Genomic DNA, 18,843 nt, shown 5'->3' on the forward strand with positions numbered 1-18,843 from the left:
TAAGAAGACGTGGGTGTGGGAATATTACTCAGCCATAAAAAAAGAATTAAATACTGCCATTTGCAGCAACATGGATGGACCTAGAGAATATTATGCTTAATAAAGTAAATCAGACAGAGAAAGACAAACACTATACATCATCTATATAAAAAGTAGTGACATTACTTTGCCAACAAAGGTCCGTCTAGTCAAAGCTATGGTGTTTCCAGTAGTCATGTATGGATGTTACAGTTGGACTATAAAGAAAGCTAAGCGCTGAAGAATTGATGCTTTTGAACTGTGGTGTTGGAGAAGACTTTTTTTTTTTTTGCAGTCAATAAGAAATTTACTTGTTTTAAAAAAATCCAAATGCGGGCATTGTCCAGAAAATTTAACAGATTTATAATTGTTATAAAGTTGAACTGCTGAAACTTGCTCACTGAAACATTTTGACTTTCATTAATGCTTTATGTCCCTGCATTTATCTTAAAAATTCACACACAAATGAAAATGGAAAAACTGCCAATACCTGATTTCTGTCCCCTATTTTTCCACTTGCAATCATATACTTAGGTATCTTTTGACCCCATGGGAAAAAAATATCTAACGTTCAGAACTACCAATAACAGGAAGAAGAGAATTTTTTTTTTTTTTTTAAGAATGAAATGTTTCCCATCATAGTGGATTCTTAAGCACCTTTTCCACGTATGTGGCGTGCTAGCTGGATACCTTTCGGTATAATTGTTACACATTTGGCAGGGATAGCACACAGGTTGGTGTCTTCAAAAAGGCCAACCAGATAGGCCTCACCTGCCTCCTGAAAAGCACCAATAGCTGCGCTCTGGAAGCGCAGGTCTGTTTTGAAGCCCTGAGCAATTTCCCGCACCAGACGCTGGAAGGGAAGTTTGCGAATCAGAAGTTCAGTGGACCTCTGATAACGTCTAATTTCACAGAGTGCCACAGTACCAGGCCAGTAATGATGAGGTTTCTTCACCCCTCCAGTAGAGGGCGCACTCTTGCGAGCGGCTTTTGTAACTAGTAGCTTCCTCGGTGCTTTACCACCGGTCGACTTGTGGGCAGTCTGCTTTGTACGAGCTGTGGTAGAGAGACCTCCTTACTTACCCCTCTTCTCCTTCGGCTGGAGCTCGGTGAGCTAGAGGCAGCGCTGGCGTTGGAGAGCGACGGCGGGCGCAGCAGCGGCTGCAAACACTGGAGAAGACTCTTGGGAGCCCCTTGAACAGCAAGGAGATCCAACCAGTCCATCCTAAAGAAAACCAACCTTGAATATTCATTGGAACGACTGATGCTGAAGCTGAAACTCCAAAACTTTGGCCTGTGATGGGAAGTACTGACTCATTGGAAAGGACCATGATGCTGGGAAAGATTGAAGGCAGGAGAAGGGGATGACAGAGGATGAGATGGTTGGATGGCATCACTGACTCAATGGACATGAGTTTGAGTAACCTCCAGGAGTTGGTGATGGATGGACAGGGAAGCCTGATGTGCTGAAGTCCATGGGGTCACAAAGAGTCGGACATGACTGAGCGACCGAACTGAACTGATATGTAGAATCTAAAAAACAATACAAATGATTGCATACACAAAACAGGATCAGACTCAAACACATACAAAACAAACCTGTGGTTACCAAAGGGAGGCAGGAAGAGGGGAGGGTTAAATTAAGGGCATGAGATTAACAATCTACTATATATAAAATACATAAGCAACAAGGATTTACTGTATAGCAACAGGAATGCCCATTATCTTATAGTAACCTATAATGGAATATAATCTGCAAAAACTCAATCACTATGCTGCACACCTAAAACTAACACGTACTGTAAATTAACTATACTTCAAAAAAATTAAATGGTAAACATTACCTTGAGTGCAATGGCTACCTCTGGAGAGGGACAGGAATGGGATCAGGGAGAGGTATACAAAATGCCTCAACTGTATCAACTGTTGTGTTCTTTTTATTTAAAAAAATATGATAAAATGTTAATATTTTATATTGAGTGGGGTACACAAGTTTTTTCAATTATTTTCCATGACTTTCTGTATATTTGAAATATTCATGATTGTAAGAACTGAAAGACCACAAAATTCCCACATAGCAAAATCTGTGGGATACAAAGAAATCCAAAGGAAAACTTACAGCCTCTAAAAGGAAATAGAAAATAAGGAAAATTGAAAACAAATGAATTAAAATTTAAAGACAGTAATTTGATGAAATGCAATAAAATAAATGCAGAGAGGACTGAAAAATGATAAAACCACAGATGAATTAAATATAAAACAAAATACAAGAAAGTGCTGATAGAACTGCCCAATGTAATTTTTAAAAAACCATTGAAAACAGTATTTTAGACCAGCAGCCATCAATTTTTTAATCTCAGAACTCCTTTACACTTTTAAAAACTTTTTTGTTATTTCTATTAATATTCAATGTAGTAAAAGTTAAACCAAGTAAATTCAGTTCAGTTCAGTCGCGTCCAACTCTTTGCGACCCCATGAACTGCAGTATGCCAGGCCTCCCTGTCCATCACCAACTCCCGGAGTTGACTCAAACTCATATCCATCGAGTCGGTGATGCCATCCAACCATCTCATCCTCTGTCATCCCCTTCTCCTCCTGCCCTCAATCTTTCCCAGCATCAGGGTCTTTTCAAATGAGTCAGCTCTTCACATCAGGTGGCCAGAGTTTTGGAGTTTCAGCTTCAACATCAGTCCTTCCAGTGAACACCCAGGCCTGATCTCATTTAGGATGGACTGGTTGGATCTCCTTGCAGTCCAAGGGACTCTCAAGAGTCTTCTCCAACACCACAGTTCAAAAGCATCAATTCTTTGGTGCTCAGCTTTCTTTGTAGTCCACCTCTCACATCCATACATGACCACTGGAAAAACCATAGCCTTGATTAGATGGACCTTTGTTGGCAAAGTAATGTCTCTGCTTTTTAATATGCTATCTAGGTTGGTCATAACTTTCCTTCCAAGGAGTAAGCGTCTTTTAAATTGATGGCTGCAATCACCATCTGCAGTGATTTTGGAGCCCCCAAAAATAAAGTCAGCCACTGTTTCCACTGTTTCCCCATCTACTTGCCATGAAGTGATGGGACCAGATGCCATGATCTTAGTTTTCTGAATGTTGAGCTTTAAGCCAACTTTTTCACTCTGCTCTTTCACTCTCATCAAGAGGCTCTTTAGTTCCTCTTCACTTTCTGCCATAAGGGTGGTGTCATCTGCATATCTGAGGTTATTGATATTTCTCCCGGCAATCTTGATTCCAGCTTGTGCTTCTTCCGGCCCAGCGTTTCTCATGATGTGCTCTGCATATAAGTTAAATAAGCAGGGTGACAATACACAGCCTTGATGTACTCCTTTTCCTATTTGGAACCAGTCTGTTATTCCATGTCCAGTTCTAACTGTTGCTTCCTGACCTGCATACAGGTTTCTCAGGAGACAGATTAGGTGGTCTGGTATTCCCATCTCTTTCAGAATTTTCCACAGTTTATTGTGATCCACACAGTCAAAGGCTTTGGCATAGTCAATAAAGTAAATACATGTTTTTCTGGAACTCTCTTGCTTTTTCTATGATCCAGCGGATGTTGGCCTCTGGTTCCTCTGCCTTTTCTTGTTGATCTCTGGTTCCTATGCCTTTTCTAAAATCAGCTTGAACATCTGGATCTTCACGGTTCACATATTACTCAAGCCTGGCATGGAGAATTTTGAGCATTACTTTACTAGCGTGCGAGATGAGTGCAATTGTGCGGTAGTTTTAGTATTCTTTGGCATTGCCTTTCTTTGGGATTGGAATGAAAACTGAACTTTTCCAGTCCTGAGGCCACTGCTGAGTTTTCAAGTAAATTACAAACATTTATTTTAAAATAAAAACGAACATGTTCTCAAGAAATGTAACTTCATTTCCTAAAACAAATAAACCAAAAAGATGTAGTGAGAAGACCAGCATTGCTTTACATGAAGACAACTTTCTATTAATACATTGAATCTGTTGTGACAGGTCATTTTCTTTGGAGTATAAGAAAAAAATATGGCCTCACACAGAAATGTCATTGGAAAACTAGAAAGTAGCCATTTCAGATGTGGCAATTTCTTACAGATTAATTGTAATACAGAGTCTGAAACTCTATCAATGAACTTTTTGCACTCTGTTACATTAAAATCCACTAGTTTATCTTGTTTTTTGAATGAATCTTTCACCCAAGCTTGATTTTGTAACATTGTACATTGGTCATTTGAAAAATTCTGGTTCACTGAGTTATGCAGATCTTCCAAATGTTGACACATTTCATTATATATACCAAAAAAACACCTTCATTAATACCACTACTGATCTCATCAGAAAAGACATTCTCCAGTGAATCCAATATTGTCTTTATGGGAGTGAATAGTGGTGAAAATACAGTAACTACTAACACAGTTTGGAGTCACTGTTCTGATCCTTGCTGAAGCACCAGTAGTTTTACCTACTTGTTTTAACACCATCAGCAAAAAAGGAAAATAACATCTTAGTATTATCAAAGTAGTTCTGACCTTTCAGAGTTCTGCAAAGTGTCTCAGGGAAGCCCAGTGCCCTGAAAACCACACGTTTGAGAATCACTCAAGTAGAAAATCCCTTGGAAAGTACAATGAAAGAGAAAAATGAGAAGGTATATAACAACATCAGGGAAAAGTAGGGTTAAAAAACTATACAGTATTTTTTCAATTATAAATTATGCACATAATTACACACACATATATATGTGAATATATTTGTCAGTGTGCCAATAAGAGAAGTAGGCCAGAAACTTTAAGTTGGAGGATGGAATCCTAGTTCCTCCAGTCAGCAGCTGTGAGACCTTGTTTAATTGTCCAAACTGCCGCCCCCAGCCCCAGTGTCTCAACTTCCTTATTTATAAAATGGGGATGATGATAAAAGCACCCCTTCAATAAATTCTGGTGAGGATTAAATGAGTTAACGCAAGTAAAGTACTTTAAAAATGTCTGGCATGTGCTAAGTTGTATAAGTGATTATGTATCAGCTGTCATAATCAAATGAATATGAAATTTCCCAATTTCCAAGAAAAACATAGACGGCAAAAATTGAGTCAAGAAGAAAGAGAAAAATTTATCAACCAGTTGGTAAAAGGGCCTGGATTTGGCCTCAGCCGCATTTTCCCAAGCAGCATCTTTGAGCAGCACTTCCCTCTTCTCTCAAGCCCATCCCGAGCAGATTCCCACAACTCTCTTGTAACTGTAGTTAACGCAAGCACAGGTGTCACTGGCCTTAGTGGCAGCACCAAGGAGTCTGTTCTTTAACTCCTTCTTTGCTCTCCCTTCTCTGGGGACGCAGATGATGAATGCGGTCAAGAGACAAGCACCTCTTTACTCACCTGCAGCCCTCCTCTGGTGGTCACTGCTCCTCCTGTCCATGCCATCTACAGCAGATCCCACAAGCGGCAGATGCCCATGTGTAGTTCCCCCTGGGATGCAAGATGTGTGAAAAATCTGGTCCTGGCTCAAACCCTCCACGGGCAAATACAGCTACTGCCTCCTTGCGGCTGGGGTGAACACAAGCCTGGATGATTTACACAATGTGAGTGACCTCCCAGAAATATACTAGCTTTGCTACATCAAACTGAAGGGCATAGCCTGCTTCTCAGGTATCCTGTCACTCCCTTCCACGACTCTCCACTCTTTTTAAGGATCAAGATGCCTGCTGTCAACTACACTGGTCATCTCTCCCCTTCCAGTAGTCATTGTCCTTCTGACAAATTTTCTTAGGGCTCTCTACCTCAATTGGCTGCAACAGTGACAAGAGGAGCCACTCGAGTCTGAGGACATGGATGCCCTGTTTTGATGCTCTCGCCCTCTCCCAGCGATTGGCATATAGCACACTGGGGAAGGATGAACAGCTGGGAATGGGTAAGACAAGAAGGCTTGTTTAGCCTTCCATCATTCAGGACAACTAAGGAACTGAGGATATTTAACCTAGAGGGAAATGGACTTCAGAGAACATGGAGCTGTCTTGGCATATCTGAAGAATTGAAAGGGAGTGTGATAAGCTTTTCCTATGTGATTCTGGAGTAAGGAAGTAGGACAAACTGATATAAGTAACAGGAACCAAACTTTCAATACAATACTTTAATAACCACCAGCAATTACAACTGCACCTAACTGCAAACTTCTTGCCACCTCAGAGGCAAAAAGATGAATATGTATTAGGTTGGGATGTTGAGGGAGGGAACAGAAATTAATAAGAGATTACACCGAGTCCTTAAAATCTCTTGCAATTTTTTTTTCCCCAAATCAACAGACATAATACAAATACACAGTTCTGAGAAAATAAGCTCTGAAAGGACAAAAACAGCAAGAAGAGGTTATAACACGGAATGCTGGATTTGTTTTTTCAGATGGCAGAGATATGAATACTTTACACCATGCTATGCCAAGCTAAGTCATGTCCAACTCTTTTTGCAACCCTGTGGACTACAGCCCGCCAGGCTTCTCTGCCCATGGGATTTCCCAGGAGATAACACTGGAGTGGGATGCTGTGCCCTCCTCCAGGGGATCTTCCCAACCCAGGGACCAAACCCACATCTCCTGAAGCTCCCGCATTGTGGGCAGATTCTTTACCGCTGAGTCACTGGGGAAGTAAAGGCAATGGCAAAAGGAAAAGAGAAAATGATGAGATGGTGTCTGGCCGGCCTTCAGACCAATATCCCAGTAGTTTGCTGAAAGCAGCCCAATAAGGCCTGGGGTAGCCCGAAGGCCATGAGCAGTCTTTTCAGTTTACCTCCACATACGTTAGAAATACTATCTGGTGCATGTGCTATGTGGTGAAGGCACCACTTTAGATAATCCTCAAGGTATATAAATGAATTTGGGGAATTCCTGTGGTCCAGAGGTTAGGTCCAGAGGTTACTGCCGGGTTTGATCCCTGATCAGGGAACTAAGATCCCATAAGCTGTGCAGCATGGCCAAATAAACAATAAAAATTAATTTCACCCATTCATTCATTGAAATATTTGAGCACAGTTAAAACAGGCACTTCCCCAGGGTTTGGGATAAAGCAAAGAACAACAGAGATTATTCTGGCACTCCTGGAGCTTACTTTTTGATAGAGAGGGGTATAGGGAATGAACCAGTATATACTGGAAGACTATTAACGTTACAGACCAAAACAGGTAGTGGGATATGGTAGGGGGGGCATACTAGATGGTGAAGATCTAATGAAAAATGTGACATTTAAGCAGATTTCATGATGGTGAGGGAACAAGTGAAGACTGATATCCAAGAGGAGAGAGTTTTAGCAGAAAGAAAACAAAATGAAAAGGCTCCATGGTAGAAGCACAGCTGAACCAGCAAGCAGGTCACCATATGGCCAGCAGCTACTTTAATACTCAATGGCATAAGACATTTGCCAATGCTTAGTTAGCATCTAAACGCTCAGTGTCTTCACCTAATTATTAAAAAAGAAAACAAAAGATAAAACATGGTATCAACTATAAAGATAACATATGTAGTCTGTGTAACAGTATCTGATAAGAAGGAAACTAAACAGTATCTGATAAGAAGGAAACTAAAAAGTTAATTATTACTTAAAATAACAATGGTAATAAAAATAAAGCTCTTCTACCTAAAGTGAGGGTGGTAAGCCTGAAAGCTTAAACACTTGCCCCCATCCTTTCTATAAGCCACAGAACTTCAGGACACAGTTTACACGGCACACAACCACAGAGAAGACCCAGAGCTCCAGCTGAGAATGGATACACGCAACAAGCCTACCTTGTCTGAAGTAGCGACCAATGACTGTGCTCCAAATTATGTTGCTCTGAAGTGCTAATGAAATTTGTTAAAGCTCAATGAAAATCACAACACATTTGAATAATAAGCATCCCTTTATTTGCTGACGCCATTACAAAAACCGATTACATTAGCAACAAAAAGTGTTTTCTTGAGTTGAAGTCAGAGGCAGTTACTCCCCAAAATGTTAAGTAAAACAGTGTACAACATCAGTATTAAAATGTTAAATTTTACATTGTCTTTACCACTTTTGATCTTCTGAACAATTTTATTGAGCAAAATAAGATAAAAGATTACATGTTTATTTTATCTTCAGGAATGTAAAGGTCTAATTATTCAAACAGTTTTTATTATAAAACTAAACTCTGAAGGTGTCTACAGAGTTGGCTTTTTTCTCTCTTTAAATCAGTAGTCTAACAAGGATTAGAAAAGACAAAACTCTGTTCAGTGTTTCTGACAAAGTAGAAAGGGTGAAAACATAAATAAGGCTTTAATTTGGCAAAATATAATACAATGCCTTCTGTTATCCTTGAATGAACAGCTTCCCATAATATTACTTCACTCTGCAAAAGATCAGAAAGAAACAAATTCATTTTAAAACAAAGAAACAAAAGACAATCAGAAGACATCTGTCAAACACCAAAGGTACATATTCCATTTGATCTAGCATGGCCCTTTCAACTAAAATCAGATCAATACTAATGGTAATCAAAAATAAGAGAAAAATCTCAGGATTCAGAAGACGTTTTCAGATGGATTTTAAAATATGTGAGCCAAAACCTCAGACCAAACTGAGAATAATGTAGGGATTTTGAACCCTATTTAGAAAACATTTAAGAAAACAATATTGGGAATCCATTTGTATTACTGCTCTACTCAAAAGACTATAAAGCTAGTAAGACAAATCAACAGCACTGAAAAGAGACTGAAATTTACAACTCTCCACCCACAAATAAATAATTTAAGTTTCAGAGATTTTCTAAGGCCTTTTGAAGCTTTCCAAATCAGATAAAATGACCAAAGAAATTAAACCTCAAAAGCCATTAAAAAAAACTAAAAGGATTTAACCATATGCAACATGTGACTGGATCCTAGTTTGGAAAAAAGTTAACTAAAAAGATGTTTCAGGTATAAGTAGAGACACCTGAATATACGCTTAAAAAAGGGGTGATATTATAGAATTACTGTTTTGGTGATTTGGGATGTGACAGGGATACTACAGATTTATAAGAGAATATCTTTGTTCTTGAGATGCACACTTATGTGCTTAGGGATAAAAGATCATGTTATCTCAAAGTTACTTTCTAATGGTTTAACAGCAACAAAGTACGTATACACAAATAAAAAGATGAAGCAGTGGAAGGGTGACTGAGTGTTATATATTCTTTCAACTTTTCACTATGCGTGAAATTTTTCACAAAGTTGAGGTGAAAAGAAGCAATCAGAAAGTTCAAAGTAATCACTGGCTATCACATACTATAAATGAAGCAAGATTAACAGCCAATCAGAAAGTCTACATAGGCCACTGGTACGTTAAACTAAGAAGTGCTATGTAAACACATTATAGAAAATGAAGCTCCATATGACAATCAAGTGTAAGCTAGTCTTTATCTGAAGCATTAACTCTAATACTTCAATACACCAAAAAAGAACTTTTTTCTTTCAGAAACAAAAGACAACCGTATCGTTAAAAAATCTACTTGTTAAAGGGAGTAAGGAGGGCACATATATACCAAACACATAAACAAAATTTCACCTCAGTTTTTCCTGGATACACTAAAAGTCTCTCCAATTCACTACTGACAAACTAAGTATCAACTTCAGGAAAAAGCCAGGACTGAAGGAAGAAACTAGAAGAGGCTGGCAAGAGAGGGTTAGATAGAATGAGGAGAAAAGCAGTGACAACAAGGGTCAGAACACACAGTGCTTGAAGTAAGGAGGAGAAAAGCACAGATTAAGAGCACAGGGCCTGGGCTCAGACAGACCACCTTACTTTAAATCCTGGCTCGACTAGTTCCAGCTGTGTGACTTTGGACATTTACAGAACCCCTGTGGCTCTCTTGTAAAATGGGAATTATAATATAATAAGGGATTATTATTAACAATCCCTACCTATCTACTGCACTGGGTTGTTGTGAATATTTAAATGATTGACCACATGTTAGAAGCATGTTCCTTCTTAGAGGAACACTTACAAAGTGTTAGCTGTTAAAACCATCATCCTTCTTCCACATGATTCCACAAACAGGTTCCAGGTAAGGGACCTGGGTGGTGTGTCTCAGAGAGAGACACAAACTCTCCCTCAGAATTCCTATGTTAAGATTCTAACCCCCATGGTAATGGTATTTGAAATGGGGCCCTTAGGAGACTCCATTCATGAATGGGATTAATACACTTATAAAAAGAACCCCAGAGAGCACCACTGCCCCTTTTGCCAGGTGAGGACAGAAAAGAAGATGGCCACCTTTAAACCAGGAAGTAGGTCTCATCTGACAGAATCTACTGGTGCCTTGATCTGAGACTCCCCCAGCCTCCAAAACTGTGAGAAAAAAAAAATCTCAACTGCTTAAGCTCATATATAAGATTTCTGTTATAGCAGCCAAACAAAGACACTAGGGTAATAAAGTTTTCTGGTGTGGTCAGATATACACTTGGAACACTTAGAAACCAGGCAAATATGCAACATAAGAAAAAGTAGATATCGAAAAACAAAAAAACTTACATTACAAAATACTAGTGTTACCAGTCCAAAGCTATAAAAAAAATTACTCTAATTAAAAGCACGGGGGAGGGACATCCCTGGTGGTCCACTGGTTAAGAATTTGCCTTCCAATTCAGGGGACACAGGTTCAATCCCTGGTCTGGGAACTAAGATCCCACAGGCTGCAGAGCAGCTAAGCCCAAGTTCACAACTAGACAGAAGCCAGAGTGCTGCAACTGAGACCCAACACAGCCATTAAATAAACAAATATATATTTTTTAAAAAGCATGGGGGAATGATAGCCTTCTTTTTGGAGAGGTGGTGGGGTGAGGAGAGAAGAATAGGAGATGAGTAGGCAGACTTCCAGGAGAAAAGAAGGTTAATGTTTTACAAATTAAGGATACAAGATAAATACACCTACCCCTACAATTCACAGCAATGCTAAGTTCTGTGTATTAGGATTGAGAAAACTAAATTTGACTATATATTATCTCTCTCATTTTTGCCTTTTAAAAATAGCTTTTCCCATACTGAAAATGTACAGCATTACCTTAAACAATTCATATGCACTTGAAATACATACTAAGAAGTAAGATTCCTAGTGGGAATGTAAATTGGTTCGGTCAATACAGAAAAAAGTATGGAGGTTCTTCAAAAAACTAAAAAGAGTTAATATGTTATTGCTGTTGTTTAGTTGCTAAGTTATGTCCGACTCTGCAACCCAATGGACTATAGCCAACCAGGCTCCTCTGTCCATTTCAGAGGCAAGAACTTCATGGCAGATAGATGGGAAACAGTGGCAACAGTGGCTGATTTTATTTTTTGGGCTCCAAAATCACTGCAGATGGTGATTGCAGCCATCAATTTAAAAGATGCTTACTCCTTGGAAGGAAAGTTATGACCAACCTAGACAGCATATTAAAAAGCAGAGACATTACTTTGTCAACAAAGGTCTGCCTAGTCAAGGCTATGGTTTTTCCAGTGGTCCTGTATGGATGTGAGAGTTGGACTATAAAGAAGGCTGAGCGCTGAAGAATTGATGCTTTTGAACTGTGGTGTTGGAGAAGACTCTTGAGAGTCCCTTGGACTGCAAGGAGATCCAACCAGTCCATCCTAAATGAGATCAGGCCTGGGTGTTCACTGGAAGGACTGATGTTGAAGCTGAAACTCCAAAACTCTGGCCACCTGATGCAAAGAGCCGACTCATTGGAAAAGACCCTGATGCTGGGAAAGATTGAGGGCAGGAGGAGAAGGGGATGACAGAGGATGAGATGGCTGGATGGCATCACCAACTCGATGGACATAGAGTTTGGATAGACTCTGGGAGTTGGTGATGGACAGAGAGGCCTGGCGTGCTACGGTGCATGGGGTTGCAAAGAGTCGGGACATGAATGAGCAACTGAACTGAACTGAATATAATGGAAAAGATATTAAAATACGTGTGTGTGTGTGCTGTATACCATAAACTAAATCAAGATTGTAAATTAACCATACTTCAATTTTTAAAAAAGTAATAAACTATACCTGAATAAAATAGGGGGGGAAAGAGAAGATTCTTGACATCAGACACTAGCCTATAAATTCTGATAATTAAAAAATTTGTATTTCCAATTTAATCATCCAGTAGTATTGATAGTTTTAAAAGAGTTAACAAGAGGGAGTATACACTAAGCAAAAATGATGGCTCAGGTTAAAAAACTAAGGGTAACACAAACATTTAAAAGGCATAAAGAAAAGTTGTGGGAACCAAGGGATCCCTACAGAGGGGTGATCATTGTCAGTGCTGGATAGAACCTATGCAAGGAGAGTTCTCAAGTGCTGGTGGACCTCTAAATTCATACAATCCATCTAACCTACAAGATATACTACTGATCACTCAACCACCCTTTCACTTGCCAAAAGTGGACTTATGTTCACCAGCTGACAAAAGAATGCTGAGTTAGCACTTAGCTTCCTGCTAAACAACAGTTCAGTTTCAGTTGTGTTGCCAGGGTATATGTATTTCTTTTAACAAATTACACACTGTAATTTCATAAACCAGGAAGAAAAAAATCTGAAAAATAAAAGTGTTATTACTGATGATCAGTGTAAGGCTCAAATTTTATATGATTAAGACCAAAGTGGAAACAGGCAAGCCAAAATGGTTCAGACCACATGTCTGAGAAAAAAAAAAGAAAGTAACTAGAGAATACTTTTGAGATGCTAGTGAGATATTATTGACAAGGCCTAAAGGAAAAGGGTAACAGGACAGCTTATAATTTTGCAGGTTCTCAGAAACGAAATCCTTCTATGGGCTGACCTCACCATATTTAGAATTCGTAACTATTTGCAGTATCCTGTATGCAAAAGAAGATCCTATATTAGCTCCAGCAATTAGGAAATCACTAATGAATGACAAGGAATGACAGGTCATTTCATCCAGTTCCTGGAACAGCAGAAAAAGAAGCCTTTCTCCGGAGAAGAGAGTAGCAAGTAAAGAAGTAGATACTGTGAGGATAGTTTCTTCTTTTAAAAAATTTTAAGCAGTGAAATAAAAAAAAAACTAGGATGGTATCCTGAAGCATAAAGTTAAAATAATATATTTGAGCATGTTTTCAAGACTAAACAGAAGCAGTATGTGGAGAAGAAAACAGGACTGAGGATGTGGGAAGGAAAGCTGCCCTGGGACACAGGAAGCAAGGTTATTTTCTCAGTAAGGAGAGGGTGGTAAAGCGGTAGAAGTTTAACTCTAGGCAACTGAGAAGTCAGCTTACCAAGGATAAAAGACTGAGATATAATTCTTGTTATTGACAAGTTAGAAGAATGAGTTGAGTTCATGTGCAAAGTCTTCATAGAGGTAACTGACCTGAAATAGCAGTTTATAAAGAAGAGTATGTACTAAGGCAGACAACAGAACAATCAATCTACAAGTGAGACAGAATGCCCCTGGAATCAAGACGGAGGTCCCTCCCAACTTTTTCAGGGCACCCAACCTATTCTGGGGCTTCCCTGATGGCTCAGTTGGTAAAGAATCTGCCTGCAATGCAGGAGATCTGGGTTCGATCCCTGGGTTGGGAAGATTCCCTGGAGAAAGGAATGGCTACAAAATTGTATTCTGGCCTGCAAAACTCCATGGATTGTATAGTCCATGGATCACAAAGAGTCAGACATGACTGAGCAACTTTCACTAACCTATCCTGAGGCCTTTGCATAAGTTAAGAGTCCTAAGTTTGAGTACTGAAAGAGAGAATTCAGTGGTAAGTTGCCCCGTGGCGTTGCACAGGCCACTCCACTGATCTCCAGGACAGCATGATTATTACAGAACAAATAGCTTCAAAGGAAGAATATCTAAGTATTCGGTGCATACCAGAACATTTTAATTACCCAAGGCATTGTGACTTAAGTCATTCTTAAAACAGGTAAAACCCAGGAACCAACATGAATTCATCAACATGCATTCTCAGGTAATATGGGCAATAAAATTTCATAACAGTTTGGCTAATGATGGTTTATTTATCTTCAGCCAAGACTCTCACTTCAAGAATTAAAAAATGTATTTCTTTGATTACCCATGCTGCTGCTGCTACTGCTGCTAAGTCACTTCAGTCGTGTCCGACTCTGTGCGACCCCATAGACGGAAGCCCACCAGGCTCCCCCGTCCCCGGGATTCTCCAGGCAAGAATACTGGAGTGGGTTGCCATTTCCTTCTCCAATGCATGAAAGTGAAAAATGACAGTGAAGTCGCTCAGTTGTGTCCGACTCTTAGCGACCCCATGGACTGCAGCCTACCAGGCCCCTCTGTCCATGGGATTTTCCAGGCAAGAGTACTGGAGTGGGGTGCCATTGCCCATAAGCAACCGTAAATAAAACCCAGCTTCCAATGTAAATTGTGATGACAATTTTTCAGTTCAGCATCTTATGTGAAAGGTCAAAGAAGAAAAGTGTTTCTATATGAAAATACTAATTCAAAAGGTATATACACTGCTCTGTTCATTGCAGCATTATTCACAATAGCCAAGATTTATAGACACAACCTGTGTCCACTAATGAATGAATGGATAGAGAAGGTAAACACACACATACACACAATGAATTACTACTCAGCCATAAAAAAAGAAGGAAATACTGCTATTTGCAACAATATGGTTAGAACTTGGAAGTATTATGCTAAATAAACTAAGTCAGAGAAAGACAAGTAACATGATTTCACTAGTATGTGGAATCTAGAGAAAACAAAACAAACAGACAAAATAAGACAAAACAAAAACTCACAAAACAGAACAGCTTAGTGGTTACCAGAGGGGAAGGGAGTTGGAAGTGGGCAAAAGTGAAAAAGGTCAACTGTACGGTGACAGATGGTAACTAGTCTTATGGTGGTTATGACCTTGTAATGTATACAAGTATAATGCTATAATCATGGAACTTATATATACTTAAAAAAAAAAAAATAAAAGGTATTTATTTTCTTCTCTAAAGTATAAGATCAAAGTATGCACAAAAGGGAAATAAAACTCCAAGAAAGCTAACACCATCATTTGGAGGTTTTCAGAGAGATACAGGGGGAAAATTTCCACTATGGTAACAAGAGTTTCTATATTTATGGTAAATACACACTGTATATACATTCACACACACACACTATGTCAATTATCCATGGACAGACAGCAATTCTTTAGTTATTCTTACCTAATACCTGATAGTGTTCTTTCTCCTTTGTGAGCTGTTGGTTTACTGCCTGAAGCAACTGCTGTAACTGTGTTACAGTCTGATTTAGACTTATAGACATTGTCTCCTTCTCAGAAGACTCCTAAGAAAAAGATTAAAGAGATGAAAAACCCTAAGCATAAAGAAAAGGCATTGGCAACCAAAAACAGAAAATATTTTACCGCTGTTTTACACACAGATATAAAAAATCTGAAAGATGGCATGAAAACTGACAATAAAAACCACATAGAGCAATAGTATTTGCTACCTAGTAGTGCAAGTTAGTCTGCACCTAAGAAAGTTTCATGTTATATAAATGTTGTCACTAGGCTACAAAGGGAAAAATAAACAATCCATGAATATCAGACATAAATCCTTTTCTACTTTCATAAAAAATGTACAAAGAGCCAAAGGAGAATACACTCACAACAGAAAAATAACAAACATATATTGAGCTCTTACAAAATTTGAGGCACTGTTGGGTTACCCACTATTCTAAGTGTTTTATATAGTAACTCACTTATTCCCTTCAACAATCCTACAAAATACGTATTATTATCATTACCTTTTATACATGGAGCAACTAAAGCCCAGAGAGGCTGAAGAGTTCCCACTAAGTCAGTCACACAGCTACTGAACAACAGAATCAGGATTCAAATGCGAGAAGCAGAGTCTACAGTCTTAAGTAGTATACCATACCTCCAACTCAAACCTAAACATTAATGTAATATCTCACCAAGCTAAACTGAAAACAAACATTAGTAAAAACACAGAATTTCAGATAAGATACCTCAAAGAAAAGATATCTTGAGTTAAGAATGCCAACAAAATGATGGAAGCACATTACAAAGGCATTTTTTCAGTCAGAGATGGATCTTGTACATTTTTCATTCTTCAAATAATTTATAAGGTAATTAGCCCAGAGATTTGGAGCTAAAGAAAATGCATACCATTTCTTGGGAAACATCACTATTCTCAATAACAGTAGTGTCTCCAGCAGCTTTTACTATTTTTGACTGGATAAGATCTAGTGACTGTTGAGCCTGTAAGGAAAGCAATATAGAGCCTATCAATACTACAATTGATAGATAACTATATATACATATATGAAAAAATGAGTGATTTCCTCACATATTTTGTATAAAACTAAAGCTCTTCTCACAATACAACATAAAAGTCAACCTGTTCAAGTTTCTTCTCCAAAATCAAATAGCTGTCTCCCCAACCAGATTATAAAAACACATGCTCACCATTTTTAAAAGTTCAAACAATGAAGAAAATGTATAAAGAAATTAAAAGCAGAAATAACCTCAGTGGTATTTAGGTTAGATCAAGATCACATTAGTGATATTAATCTAGATCAGAGGCTGGCCAAATCTAGCCACACTGTCTTTGTACAGTTCACAAGCTAAGAATGGTTTTTACATTTTTAAAGAGTCATGTTAGACAAACAAACAGTATGTGAAAGAAACTATAGGTGGCCAGTAAATCCTAAAACTTTGAGTCTGTTGATTCCTGATGTGAATTCCTCATCAGGACATATACGTCCTAATGGAAGATTAGTAGAAAATATTTTGTAAGTGGACTTTTAACATACACATTACTTCATGAAAAATTTTGTTATCTTTTTACATGTCAGTAAATATTTACATGCATTTCCAATCACGAGTTACACAATACTTCTATTACATAGATATGGGGCAGTTCACTATCAACTATTGTTGTCATTTTATGCCAAACAACATGGCATATCCATATCTTTGAGCACCTGTTTAATATCTTTAAAGCACCTTCTGAGAAAATAAATTGTTAGGCTAAAATTGCATGTTTTATTAGTTTGTCCAGTGTCAAACACTAAAATCAAATATCAAAGGAAATTAGATTGCTCAGTCTTGGCAATGTAGTATATATATTTAAGGTAGAGCTCCAAAACTTTTTAAGTTCACATTTTCTCTACTGGCCACAACATCAAAGAAATCTGAACCAACTCTGGAGTCTTAGACTTTTGCATAATTATAAGCTATAATCATATAGAACCAACAGAAATATTTCCTTCACTTTTTCAGAAAGTGACATATTTGTTTTGCTGACAATACCTCCTATAAACACAATCATAGCTCGAAAGAAGCTCTGATAAAAGCATATACAAATTACACTATTAAAAATCTCAACAGAATTACAAATAACTTGTCAAACTAACGCAAAGAATAAAAAACGTAATCCTAAATCACCCATCTGTGTGAGATTAAGAGAAACATGCTTCTACAAAGAAATAAAGGCATAAATTTCTGAAAGAGCAGAGGTCTACACTTCTTTTAGATACATGAGGTGAGATGAGGTGAGGTGAAAGTCGCTCAGTCGTGTCAGACTCTTTGCGACCCCGACAGATGGCTAGGCTCCTCTGTCCATGGAATTCTCCAGGCCAGAATACTGGAGTGGGTAGGTAGCCTTTCCCTTCTCCAGGGGATCTTCCCAACCCAGGATTCAAACACAGGTCTCCCGCATTGCAGGCGGATTCTTTACCATTTGAACCACCAAGGAAGCATGAAGATCCAAAGAAATATACTTTGTCAATGACTATATAAGCAAATCCCAATAAAAAATGTATAGATGTAACCAAATTTTTTAAGAGTAATATCAACTGAATTCAAAATGTAATCTGTACTTTACAAAGCAATTAATTATATAAATATGATGAAAAGAAGCAAATTAAGAAAAATGGAAAAACAAGCCAAAAAGTCTAGTTCCAAATATCTAACTATGTAGCAAACAGCTTAAATTTAAGAACCAGTCACTGGGATGATGCAGAAGAACCAACCCGGAGCTGGCAGCGTGGCAGCCCGGGGCTCCGAGCGCAGCGCGCCAGTGACACGGCGCCTCCAGCACAAGCAGCGTCTCACCTTGCGCAAGTCGCCAGCTACCTTCTGTCGCTCACTCTGTTCAGCTCTAAGTTTTGCGTGTGTTTCATTTAACTGTTTCTTTAACTGTAAAAATAAAGGAACACCACAATTAACTTAATTCACATCCTTCTTTGATTATGCTGAGACCCCGAGGATTGAAGAATGAATGAGAAAGAATGGGATCGCTAACAGTTATTATGCACAGTGGATGAGCCAATATGCTGCACCAGATGTATAGAAAAGCTGTAAGCAGTGGAGATTCCAATCTGTAAACCTAACCTTAAGAAAAGCTACAGAAACAAACTAGAGTTTAAAAAACTGCAAATGTAAAAACAAAACCATAAAGTTCCAGCAGAGTGTTACTATTTTAAGTACTGTTGTTGTTCAGTCACTTGAGTCGTGCCCAAGTCTTTGGGACCCCACGGACGGCAGCACACAGGCTCTCCTGTCCTTCACCATCTCCCCTAGCTTGCTCAAACTCATGTCCACTGAGTGAGTGATGCCATCCAACCATTTCATTCTCTGTCGGCCCCTCCTCCTTCTGCCCTCCATCTTTCCCAGCATCAGGGTCTTTTCCAATAAGTCGGCTCTTCACATCAAGTAGCCAAAGTATTGGAGTTTCATCTTCAACATCAGTCCTTCCAATGAATATTCAGGACTGATTTCCTTTAGGATTGCCTGGTTGGATCTCCTTGCAGTCCAAGGGACTCTCAAGAGTCTTCTCCAACACCACAATTCAAAGGCATCAATTTTTCGGTGCTCAGCCTTCTTTATG

The 18,843-nt window shown here is 38.7% G+C and overlaps 2 protein-coding genes across 6 annotated transcripts in view; both read right to left on the reverse strand.

The window, feature by feature from the left end:
• Positions 1–377: 377 nt before the first annotated feature.
• Positions 378–5,411, reverse strand: LOC122705625 (histone H3.3A-like). The gene is made up of 2 exons (XM_043921067.1): positions 5,372–5,411; positions 378–1,074 (listed from the first exon to the last, which is right to left on the reverse strand). The coding sequence occupies exons 1-2, from the start codon at positions 5,409–5,411 to the stop codon at positions 668–670; spliced, it is 447 nt and encodes a 148-aa protein (XP_043777002.1). The 3' UTR covers positions 378–667.
• A 2,449-nt stretch (positions 5,412–7,860) lies between these two features.
• Positions 7,861–18,843, reverse strand: part of KTN1 (kinectin 1) — a 111,834-nt gene continuing 100,851 nt past the window's right edge. For all 5 annotated transcript variants that reach the window (XM_043919280.1, XM_043919283.1, XM_043919282.1 and 2 more), the window contains 4 exons: positions 18,069–18,152; positions 16,119–16,211; positions 15,151–15,271; positions 7,861–8,347 (listed from right to left, as the gene is read on the reverse strand). In XM_043919280.1, the coding sequence (XP_043775215.1) occupies positions 8,343–8,347; positions 15,151–15,271; positions 16,119–16,211; positions 18,069–18,152 (303 nt within the window). In that variant the 3' untranslated portion in view covers positions 7,861–8,342. The remainder of the gene's footprint in view (positions 8,348–15,150; positions 15,272–16,118; positions 16,212–18,068; positions 18,153–18,843) is intronic.

Source organism: Cervus elaphus, chromosome 12, assembly GCF_910594005.1.
Source record: "Cervus elaphus chromosome 12, mCerEla1.1, whole genome shotgun sequence".
Taxonomy (NCBI): domain Eukaryota; kingdom Metazoa; phylum Chordata; class Mammalia; order Artiodactyla; family Cervidae; genus Cervus; species Cervus elaphus.